The sequence below is a fragment of the Nerophis ophidion genome, linkage group LG07 (assembly GCF_033978795.1).
Source record: "Nerophis ophidion isolate RoL-2023_Sa linkage group LG07, RoL_Noph_v1.0, whole genome shotgun sequence".
In the NCBI taxonomy this organism is placed as follows: domain Eukaryota; kingdom Metazoa; phylum Chordata; class Actinopteri; order Syngnathiformes; family Syngnathidae; genus Nerophis; species Nerophis ophidion.
This window is the reverse complement of record NC_084617.1, coordinates 39,190,159-39,202,862: the sequence shown is the minus strand read 5'-3', so window position 1 is coordinate 39,202,862 and position 12,704 is coordinate 39,190,159. Positions and strand designations below refer to the sequence as shown.

The following is a 12,704-nucleotide window of genomic DNA, read 5'->3' as shown; positions in this document are numbered from 1 at the left end:
TAAGTGCATCTCTATATTCCTTCAAAACCGCTCTAAAACAACACCTCCAGGCAACTTCAACACTTTACTAATACCCTCCTCCATTCACATCCCATCTCCCCGGATTATAAACAACTCAAATGTACTTCTAATGTATATACTTGTTCTTATGCTATCTGAACTCACTATGTTCTCTGCTGGCTGTACATATCCTACTGTAAGACCTACACTGTTTCAATGTCCACATTTCTCTGTTGATGCAATTGTTGATGACCGAAGTTCTGATATCAACCAAAGCTCCTCATCCCACCCCCCGGATTGTAAATAATGTAAATAATTCAATGTATATACTATGATGATTAACTTGTGTGATGACTGTATTATGTTGATAGTATATATTTGTACCATGAATTGATTAACGTGGACCCCGTTGAAAAACTTATTCGGGTGTTACCATTTAGTGGTCAATTGTACGGAATATGTACTGTACTGTGCAATCTACTAATAAAAAGTATCAATCAATCAATCAATCCGCCCGATTGTAGCTGAGATAGGGACCAGTGCCCTCCGCGACCCCAAAGGGAATAAGCGGTAGATTTGTGTGTTTTTGTTGACTGTTGATTTTCATTTTTGTTGTATAAAATACAAAAAACAAGCAACCCAATTTATATCTAAGTATTGAAATGAAAATGACACGAAAATAGAAGAATGCTTCGGGGTTTTTTGTATTTCAAAATAAAACTAGATTAAATCAATCGTGTTTTGTTGTTCATAAAACGAACATTAAATGACGAAAAATATACACTGACCTATAAACTACACCACCATAATTATATAAATAACAAATAAATGTATTTGCAGACAATGGCAATCAAACTGAGCACTATTATACCCGTGTAAAGCGTCACAGACGTCTTTTGAACTAAAAATTCGAGCTTGCGGGTTGTCATTGAACGCCTCCAACTACCCACTGTACCTCATGTGACTTCCTCAGCAACGAGTACCACTGTTTAGAAACGTGATTCCCTTTCATTGAGTCGAGTTCGTAAGAGTCACTCACCAGACAGGATCACTATAGTCTTGTTCCGCATTTATTTCTGCCTGGACATGTTTCATGGTTTTCTCCTTTTGATGTAGCTAATAGAATAGGTGGTGAGTACGTGAACGAGTTTAAAAAGAAGACGACGTGTGGGTAGCAATTCAGTACAAAAACGAACGACTCGTTCACGAGCTGTACATCTCCTTTAGTGAGCAGCAGAAGCGGACTGCAGGATCATCCACGTTGAAAAGCACTTTCACTCGCTCGTTTCTTTGCCTCTTTTTTGCAACATCATGGAGCAGAAAAACAACAATCAAACCATCAATTTCGGCGCTGGGCCCGCCAAACTCCCGCTGACGGTAAGTTAGCTGCACGGTCAAGTATTGCGGTAACATTAAAGCAGTAACAGTGCAGTAAGAATATGTACGTTTTTCATCTCAAATGTTGAACTTTTTGTGCTATTTGATTTTATTTGCATTGTGCAAAATGGAAGAAGTGCTTACCGTACAGCAACATTTCCTTCGGTCTCCTGACTGACTGATGATAAATCTCTTTAGCATCGCTCGGCAACACGCTGAAAACATGGAGCTGAGTTGCATCAGCCTAGTAGTCCATTCATCTGGAAACATTCGGCTTTTTATCGACAACAGTTGTTGCAACATGTTTTTAATCGTTTGCAATACCGCGGATGCCTAAAAAGAGTAAAACATTTTAAGTGAGACGCCAACATCATGTGTCAATCATTGCAGCACATTTTTATGTTAGTGGCTGCTGTATGGAATGAATAAACTATTCTTAGAGGTAAAATATGGGAAAACCAAATGATATAAATAATATATATATATATATATATATATATATAAATATATATTTGTTTATTTTATAATTGTTTTAAATATATATATAACATTTTCTATGTTTGTTTATTTGATTAATTTTGTATTATGTTTTAAAATGTACACATAATTTGTATATAAATATGTACATATATTTTTATAAATATTTTCTAATAATGTATACATAAAAACATACATATATATTTGTATTTGTTATTTTTATTTTTTTAATGTATACATATTTTATATAAATAAATACATAAACACATACATATATATATTTGAAATATTTTTTTCTTTGATAGGTCACAATATGTATGAATAACAAGCGAGTTACAAATGTAAAATACTTAATTCGTGGTACAGTTATTTACCCTGGGTTACTCTACAAGGTATATAATTTGGGCTGCAACAAATAATCGATTCATTTGATCAAAAAAAAAAAAGAATTTGATTTATACAGTTGCTTTGATTAATCGTTTGATGAGTGTAACTAATACAAAAGTGATCAAATCTGGATCGCACATAGTGCCCTGAACTTCAAATAGACGGACATAGCCACAAAGATCGCACATGACAGCGGTGGTGTGCGGGTGCTGTGATCAGTTTAATTTTTTTACGTTTTAATTAATGCACACATGTTGAAATACCAGGTTGGGGAGGAGACCCTACCCCAAGTGGAGGAGTTCAAGTACCTCGGAGTCTTGTCCACGAGTGAGGGAAGAGTGGATTGTGAGATCAACAGATGGATTGGTGCGTCGTCTTTAGTAATGCGGACGCTTTGTCGATATGTTGTGGTGAAGAAGGAGCTGAGCCGGAAGGCAAAGCTTTCAATTTACCGGTCGACACCTACGGTCATGAGCTTTGGTTTATGACCGAAAGGATAAGATCACGGGTACAAGTGGCCGAAATGAGTTTCCTCCACTGTGTGGCGGGGCTCTCCCTTAGAGATAGGGTGAGAAGCTCTGTCATCCGGGAGGAGCTCAAAGTAAAGCCGCTGCTCCACCACATCAAGAGGAGCCAGATGAGGTGGTTCGGGCATCTAGTCAAGATGCCACCCGAACGCCTCCCTAGAAAGGTGCCTTGGGCACGTCCGACCGGTAGGAGGCCACGGGGAAGACCCAGGACACGTTGGGAGGACTATGTCTCCATGCTGGCCTGAGAACACCTCAGAATCCCCCGGGAAGAGGTGGACAAAGTGGCTGGGGAGAGGGAAGTCTGGGCTTCCCTGCTTAAGCTGCTGCCCCCGCGACCCGACCTCGGAGAAGTGGAAGAAGATGGATGGATGTTGAAATACCATTTCAATGTTGATGATGTGCATTAATTAGGAAAAAAAAAGAATGCAAAAACATTGAATTATTTTAACTATTTTCCCTACAGTACACATTGAGGCTACAAAGTGTATTTTATTCGATTACTCGATTTATCAAACAAATTAATAATTAGATTACTTTATTACTAAAATAACGGATAGCTGTAGCAGGAGGGGGTTTTTGTGGCCTCCATAGACATGTTTTGACTGTATGTGTTACTTCAGTGTGTGAAATTAATTGTTCTGAACATCCAAAAGAATCACAACATATTTCTATGAATTGATTGAAAAGTGCACGCTGGGCGATAAAACGATATAGTTGGGAAATTATGCAAGACGCTCATCCCCAGAGACACCGGTAATACCACACAACCTTAGCCGTGCTTTCCCTTTAGAGCACAGCTGTAACTAAACCTGCAGAAAAACTATTCTTATCAGGTTTCTCTATGTTTACATTATCACACTTTGCACTGTTTTGTTACACTTTATGAACTATTTCTTATATACTTTAGTTTTGCACCTTCATTTTAAGAGGTTATTGTTAAGTGTTCAATGTGATTTTACAATTTATTTTACATTGAGTGTTTCCAAGGTTGTGTCCTTTCCTTTCTGCCTTGATAGCTGAGGAGATTATATTCAGAGGAAAGTTACATTTGAAATAAGTATGTTTACATTAAATATATTATTCTTCAGGGCCTTATTTTAGATAGGTCATTAAAAATATAAAAAAGTATTGACTTTAATCGACATAAAACACTTATATTTTCAGCCATATCGCCCAGCCAGAGCTTACATACAAGTGCACTCAAAGCTCATCTAACATCGGAAATGTCATCAATGACTCAATTAAAAAGCTATTACGCTATATACAAACCCCGTTTCCATATGAGTTGGGAAGTTGTGTTAGATGTAAATATAAACGGAATACAATGATTTGCAAATCCTTTCCAACCCATATTCAATTGAATGCACTACAAAGACAAGATATTTGATGTTCAAACTCATAAACTTTATTTTTTTTTGCAAATAATACTTAACTTAGAATTTCATGGCAGCAACACGTGCCAAAATAGTTGGAAAAGGGCATGTTCACCACTGTGTTACATCACCTTTTCTTTATAAACAACACTCACAAAACATTTGGGAACTGAGGAAACTAATTGTTGAAGTTTTGAAAGTGTAATTTTTTCCCATTGTAGTTTTATGTAGAGCTTCAGTCGTTCAACAGTCCGGGGTCTCCGCTGTCGTATTTTACGCTTCATAATGCGCCACACATTTTTGATGTGAGACAGGTCTGGACTGCAGGCGGGCCAGGAAAGTACCTGCACTCTTTTTTTTTACGAAGCCAAGCTGTTGTAATACTTGCTGAATGTGGTTTGGCATTGTCTTGTTGAAATAAGCAGGGTCGTCCATGAAAAAGACAGCGCTTAGATGGCGCATATGTTACTCTAAAACCTGTATGTACCTTTCCGCATTAATGGTGCCTTCACTGATGTGTAAGTTACCCATGCCTTGGGCACTAATGCACCCCCATACCATCACAGATGCTGGCTTTTGAACTTTGCGTCGATAACAGTCTGGATGGTTCGCTTCCCCTTTGGTCCGGATGACACAATGTTGCATATTTCCAAAAACAATTTTAAATATGGACTCCTCAGACCACAGAACACTTTTCCACTTTTCGTCAGTCCATCTTAGATGATCTCGGGCCCAGAGAAGCTGGCGGTGTTTCTGGATGTTGTTAATAAATGGCTTTCGCTTTGCATAGTAGAGCTTTAACTTGCACTTACAGATGTAGCGACAAACTTTATTTAGTGACAGTGGTTTTTTGAAGTGTTCCTGAGCCCATGTGGTGATATCCTTTAGAGATTGATGTCGGTTTTTGATACAGTGCCGTCTGAGGGATCGAAGGTCACGGTCGTTCAATGTTGGTTTCCGGCCATGCCGCTTACATTCTCTTAACCTTTTGATGATATTATGGACCGTAGATGTTGAAATCCCTAAATTTCTTGCAATTGTAGTTTGAGAAACGTTCTTAAACTTTTTGACTATTTGCTCACGCAGTTGTGGACAAAGGGGTGTACCTGGCCCCATCCTTTCTTGTGAAAGACTGAGTATTTTTTGGGAAGCTGTTTTTATACCCAATCATGGCACACCTGTGGGATGTTCCAAATAAGTGTTTAATGAGCATTCCTCAACTTTATCAGTATTTATTGCCTTTCCCAACTTCTTTGTCACGTTTTGCTGGCATCAAATTATAAAGTTAATGAATTTTTGTAAAAAAAAATGTTTATCAGTTTGCACATAAAATATGTTGTTTTTGTAGCATATTCAACTGAATATGGGTTGAAAATGATTTGCAAATCATTGTATTCAATTTTTATATTTACATCTAACACAATTTCCCAACTCATATGGAAACAGGGTTTGTATATTAGAATGCTAAAACGATGAGGTGGCAACTAGTCCAGGGTGTACCACGCCCTCCGCCCAAATGCAGCTGAGATAGGCTCCAGCAGCCCCCGCGTCCCCGAAAAGGGACAAGCGGTAGAAATGGATGGATGGATGGATGCTAAAACGTTAACAGCACGCTAGCTAGATCGTGTCAGGTAAGGAAAAAATAAGACTCATAGGTTGTAAAATTCTGTGATGTGGGGGCGACTTGTCCAGGGTGTACCATGCCTTCCGCCCGATTGTAGCTGAGATAGGCACCAGCGCCCCCCGCAACCCCAAAGGGAATAAGCGGTAGAATATGGATGGATGGATGTTGTAAAATTATTAAAATTTGTTTTAACTATTAAATGAACGAAAAATATGACTGATTTTTATCTTTGTTCAAATATTGGACACAGTGTGTTGTCAAGCTTATGAGATGCGATGCAAGTGTAAGCCCCTGTGACACTATTGTCAATTTTGATTATATATTTTTTTCTTAATTTTTTATAATCGTCTAATGATAATGTCAATGAGAGATTTTTAATCACTGCTATGTTGAAATTGTTACTGGTATTGATATTGATAATATTCGATTTTGTTACACTACTTTTGGATTGTTCTGTGTCATGTTTGTGTCTCCTCAATAGCTCTGTTTATTTTTGCTGTTCTGAGTATTGCTGGGTCGGGTTTGGTTCCGGAATTGGATTGCATTGTTATGGTATTGCCGAATATTTGTTTTGTTGGATTAAATAAAAACAAATAAAAAAAGTAAAATTAGCTGTAAAAGTTACAAAATAATGTTATAGCATGCTAACATTTAGCATGCGTCAAGTACCAAAATAAAATATGACTCTGGGGTGTATCTCTGTAACGTTAGCTAAAAGAACATTTTGACTTTGGAAAGGTTTGATTCGTAAGTATAACACATTATTTTTAAATAGAGAATAAGTGTTAGGGAAATGTAAGAAATCTGGAGAATTGATTTTTTAAAAATATATATTTTACCATAACAATAAATAGGCCTCGATGTCCTGCATGGCGGGACTGCTGAATTCAGTTCAAAAATGTGTGCAAAGTATTTGAAAGAAAAAATGGTGGAAAACGTAGTATCGAAAAGTGGGAATTCTGGGGAAAAAGTTAGAAAAGTGTTGGTTTGAATGTCCAGGATGAGTGGGACGTGTTCATGGTGGAATGTTGGAATCGGTTGGGAAAGAAGTTGTCCATTCATTTCAAGTGGGATTCATAAAAATGTGTACATTTGTGGTAAATTAAATAATGGAATGAGCAGCGCATTCACAAAGTTGAATCGTTCCCAGCATTCACACAGTTACACAATAAAATGGACATGTTGCATGCTGAATGTTACTACAATTTGGCAAGAATTACATGTTGAAGTATCAGTGTGTTCATGTGATCCCTAGTCAATATTTCAACAATCACCATGTCGGTTTCTTTTGGTTTTCATCTTATTTGGACATGCTGCAGGTGCTGCTTCAAGCCCAGAAGGAGTTCCTCAGCTACAGCGGCGTGGGTATAAGTGTCCTCGGTAAGAAAAGCATCACAGACCACAGCACTGTGATTGTTGTAGGAAGGGGAATCATAGGATTCTGATACTATTTTTACTGGTTTATAGTAACTGGTGTACAAATCCCGTTTCCATATGAGTTGGGAAATTGTGTTAGATGTAATTACAAATGGAATACAATGATTTGCATATCATTTTCAACCCATATTTAATTGAATGCACTACAAAGACCAGATATTTTATGTTCAAACTGATAAACATTTTTTTTTTTGCAAAAAATCATTAACTTTTGAATTCGATGCCAGCAACACATGACAAAGATGTTGGTAAAGGTAGCAATAAATACTGATAAAGTTGAGGAATGCTCATCAAACACTTATTTGGAACAGCCCACAGGTGTGCAGGCTAATTGGGAACAGGTGGGTGCCATGATTGGGTATAAAAATAGCTTCCCAAAAAATGCTCAGTCTTTCACAAGGAAGGATGGGGCGAGGTACACCCCTTTGCCCACAACTGCGTGAGCAAATAGTCAAACAGTTTAAGAACAACATTTCTCAAAGTGTAATTGCAATGAATTTAGGGATTTCAACATCTACGGTCCATAATATCATCAAAAGGTTCAGAGAATCTGGAGAAATTACTCCACGTAAGCAGCATGGCCGGAAACAAGCATTGAATGACCGTGACCTTCGATCCCTCAGACGGCACTGTATCAAAAACAGACGTCAATCTTTAAAGGATATCATCACATAGGCTCAGGAACACTTCAGAAAACCACTGTCACTAAATACAGTTCGTCGCTACATCTGTAAGTGCAAGTTAAAGCTCTACTATGCAAAGCAAAAGCCATTTATCAACATTCAGAAACGCCGCCAGCTCCTTTGGGCCCGAGATCATCTAAGATGGACTGACGAAAAGTGGAAAAGTGTTCTGTGGTCTGACTAGTCCACATTTCAAATTGTTTTTGGAAACTGTGGACATTTGTGTCCTCGGGAACAAAGAGGAAAAGAACCCTCCGGATTGTTATAGGCGCAAAGTTCAAAAGCCAGCATCTGTGATGGTATGGGGGTGTATTAGTGCCCAAGGCATGGGTAACTTACACATCTGTGAAGGCACCATTGATGCTGAATGGTACATACAGGTTTTGGAGCAACTTATACTGCCATTCAAGTAATGTTATCATGGACGCCCCTGCATATTTCAGCAAGACAATGCCACACCACGTGTTACAACAGCGTGGCTTCATAGTAAAAGAGTGCGGGTACTAGACTGGCCTGCCTGTAGTCCAGACCTGTCTCCCATTGAAAATTTTGAAGCCTAAAATACGACAACTGACAACCCGGACTGTTGAATAACTTAAGCTGTACATCAAGCAAGAATGGTAAAGAATTCCATCTGAAAAACTTAAAAAAAATGTGTCTCCTCACTTCCCAAACGTTTATTGAGTGTTGTTAAAAGAAAGGGTGCTGTAACACAGTGGTGAACATGCCCTTTCCCAACTACTTTGGCATGTGTTGCAGCCATGTAATTCTAAGGTAATTATTATTTGCAAAAAAGTTTGAGTTTGAACATCAAATATCTTGTCTTTGTAGTGCATTCAATTGAATATGGGTTAAAAAGGATTTGCAAATCATTGTATTCTGTTTTTATTTACATCTAACACAATTTCCCAACTCATATGGAAACAGGGTTTGTACTTTTCACTGTCCTGAATTAAGACGGCTAGAGAGTAGTTGTGTCCACAAAAGACTTTTTCACTTCCAATATGATACTGATATTGGAGCATTGAGTATTGACCAATAGTTGTATTAATCCAGGAACAAAACAAACTTTTACTGGTTTGTAGTGTGAAATGAGTCAAACAGAGAACAATAATAGGAATGGAAAAACACAAACCTATTTATTATTTAACGTCTGGAATGGACTTCTGCTGCCTTATGTTGAAGTGGAGTGGTAATTGTTTCCATAATAATTCATGAAGTTGAGCTCACGATGCAGTAAAGGGAATGATGCGGACACGTTTGTTACTGGATACTTTCTAATACGCGTCTGCCTGGGAGACTTTGTATGTGTAAGTAATATGTAACTACATATATATATATATATATATATATATATATATATATATATATATATATATATATATATATATATATATATATATATATAATCGGTATAATGAAACTTTTTCAAAACAGGTTAGAAAAGCACCTTCTGGTTGAGATATATATATATATATATAAGTTTAATTATTATACCAAATAAAACTTTGAGAAAAGTTGAATCGATTCCTAATTAAATCGTCACCCCAGGAATCGCAATTGGATCGAATAATTAGGTTGCCAAATATTTACATCACTAGGGACAAATGTGCTGCTTCAGACTACAATGTTGTTCATTGAAGGACACTTATTTTGTATAAGTAGCTTGTTTGCTATGGTGTGCTTAGCTGTTGTGTAGCTGCCAGCTACTAGTAGCTTTTATACTGTATAGCGTAGCATGTTTACCTTTTGTAAATGACTTTACTAAAATAGAAGAGAAGAAACCCTGTGTGTTTATTGGAGGACATTTGGTGAGTAAACATGCTGCAGGACTGCTTATGTCGGAACTAATATGGGAAAGTTGTTTTTGTTGATGATATTGGACCTGTACATGCCTACTTTGATAAATGAACACATTTATGTTTTGTTCCCACTAGAAATGAGCCACCGATCGCCAGAATTCACCAAAATCGTCAACAAATCAGAGAGTCTCCTACGGGAGTTGTTGTAAGTGATTTTTGTTATTTATCTCTAGCGATGTATTTGATACTATTATGATGTTAATAATAATGAATACAAAATATAACAAGTGTGTGACCAACACATGAATACACCTTATGGCTGCATTGTGTCTCTCCAAAAAGTGTTTTCATTAGATTGCAACTTCTGACTTCTAACAGTTGGTAGTTGTTGTCCCCACAGAAACATACCTGACAACTACCAGGTGATGTTCCTGCAGGGCGGTGCTTCCGGACAGTTCAGCGCCATACCTCTCAACCTGATTGGCCTGAAGGAGGACAGGTGTGCCGACTACATCGTGACCGGTACCTGGTCGGCCAAAGCTGCCAAAGAAGCGGAGAAATACGGCAAAATCAACGTAGTTCACCCAAAACTGGATAGTTACACCAGTGAGTGGGAAATGAAATGTGTTTTATGGTGACAAAACTGTGGCACACTCTGTGTGCGCGTAGAAAACACTGCATGTGTAGAAAAAACTTGTGGGTGCGTAGTAAACACTGTGCATAGAAAACACTCTGTGCACGCGTAGAAAACACTCTGTGTGTGTGTGTGTAGAAAACACTGTGTGCGCGTAAAAAACATTGTGCGTGTGTAGAAAATACTCTGTGCGTGTAGAAAGTACTCTGCGCGTGTAGAAAATACTCTGTGTGCGTGTAGAAAGTACTCTGGGTGCGTAGTAAACACTCTGTGTAGAAAACCCTCTGTACGCGCTTAGAAAACACTTTGGGCGTAATAAAACACTGTGCTTGCGTAGAAAACACTGCGTGTGTACAAAACACTGCGGGCGCATAGTAAACACTGCATAGAAAACACACTGTGGGCGCATACAAAACTGTGTGGGGGTAGAAAATACTATGAGCGCGAGAAAAATTATTTGTGCGCGTAGTAAACACTGTGCGTGCATAGAACACGTAGAACATACTCTGAACACGCAAAGACTCAGTTTGAGCTCACGCGTGGATTTGCGCTGGCAGGTTTTTGTAGTCTTTCCTACACATGTAGCATTCCTCCCTTTTAGTAGTTAGTAGCGGGCACTAAATACACGTCCCGTCCACACCCATCCTTTCTGATTGGTCACTTTAAATCAGTGGTTCTTAAACTTGTTGGAGGTACCAAACCCCACCAGTTTCTAATGCGCATTTAAAAAGTTTTTTTTTTAAAATTCAAGACAGTTATAGTTTTTTGGTAACACTTCAGTATGGGGAACATATTCTAAGTAAGAAAGACTTAATTTAGAGTTATTTAGACACTATGGAAACATATTCTACGTAATAAAGGCCTAATTTAGAGTTTTTTGGTTAGGGTTAGAGGGTTAGGGTTATAATGCCGAATAAGGCATTAATAAGTACTTAATAATGACCAGTTAAGAGTCAATATGTTACTAATTTGCATGTTGATAAGCAACTAATTAATGGTGAATATGTTTCTCATACTAATGTTTTGCCATGTTTTTTTTTTACTGGTGCTCAAGATGAACCGTGCAAAGAACAAAACCAACTCAAAACAAATTACACACCTGCAAATCAGTCAGCTGTTGCCGTATTCGTAATACGCCGATAGGGAGAAGTTTGTATTTACACGATGAGTTCGGTGTGTTTTGACCTCCGCCGAACCCCTGAGGCCGACTCACCGAACCCCTAGGGTTCGATCGAACCCAGGTCAAGAACCACTGCTTTAAATGCTTACTGTTTCTGGTGGAAAATTTTACCGTTGAACTATGCGTCCTGTCTGAAGGAGATTAGAATCTTTAGACCAAATAACTGAGCATGTGTTTGGTCAAAAGTGAAGAACTTTACACAAGTTGATACAGGAAAAAATGGGCAGAAACCGAGGCAGCGCAAATGGCCCAAACATAGTCCTCAGCGCCAACCGATTCGGAGCAAACAAAGACTGCGCAAACAGAGTCGGCGTAAAACGATTAGGAGCAAACAATGACACACTAACAACGCAAACGGAGACAGTGCCGACTTAATCGGCACAAACAGAATCGGTGGAAATGGTGCAAACCGAGTTGGTGCTAACGAGTCAACGTCAATGACGCAAACGTCCCAAAATGAGTCAGCACAAACCGAATCTGCAAAAACAGAGACTGTACAATCAAAGTCGGTTCGGAGCAAACAAATTCCGTGCAAACGGAGTTGCTGTAAAATAAGTCGTCGCCAACGGTACAAAAGTGTAGGCGCAAACAACGCAAACAGAGTCAGTGCAAACCGAGTCAGTGCAAACCGAGTCAGTGCAAACAGAGTACGTACAAACAGCACAAACGGAGTCGGCAGAAACCGGCACAATGCAAACCAAGTCGGTGGAAATGGTGCAAACCGAGTCGCCGCAAACCAGTCAACGCCATTGACGCAAACGGCCCAAATTTAGTCTTCCCGAACTTAGCTGGCACAAACAAAATTGGCGCAAATCCGAGTCGGCGCAAACGGCCCAAACATACTTGGCGCAAACGGAGTCAGCGCAAACGGAGCCAGAGCAAACGGCCCAGACAAACTTGGTGCAAACCGAGTTGGTGCCAACGACACCAACAGAATCGGCGTAAACCGAGACTGCACGTGAGAGAGAGAGTACAATTTATTTATTTTACCAGTCGTGTGTCCAACAGATGAGTGTAAAAGTCACACAGTATAAGTTGTCCTCACAATTAGAGAACGAACGGTCACATGACTTATTGGCAATGTTTTTCAACTACTCTACTGGAGCAGGTTAAATTTTACTGACATGTGCTTGTCAGTCCTCTAAAAGTGTTCCAGTTTAACGGGTAAAAGTTACAGTGGGTGTTTTGTAGAGTCCATGG

At 38.8% G+C, this 12,704-nt stretch overlaps 1 protein-coding gene across 2 annotated transcripts in view; it reads left to right on the top strand.

Annotated features, from left to right (window-relative positions):
- The first annotated feature begins 960 nt into the window (after window positions 1-960).
- Window positions 961-12,704, top strand: part of psat1 (phosphoserine aminotransferase 1) — a 23,953-nt gene continuing 12,209 nt past the window's right edge. Inside the window, exons 1-4 of one of the 2 annotated variants that reach the window (XM_061906136.1) lie at window positions 961-1,377; window positions 7,088-7,148; window positions 9,826-9,895; window positions 10,091-10,296. In XM_061906136.1, coding sequence (XP_061762120.1) covers window positions 1,312-1,377; window positions 7,088-7,148; window positions 9,826-9,895; window positions 10,091-10,296 — 403 coding nt within the window. In that variant the 5' untranslated portion in view covers window positions 961-1,311. The remainder of the gene's footprint in view (window positions 1,378-7,087; window positions 7,149-9,825; window positions 9,896-10,090; window positions 10,297-12,704) is intronic. The other variant, XM_061906137.1, reaches the window with a different exon arrangement.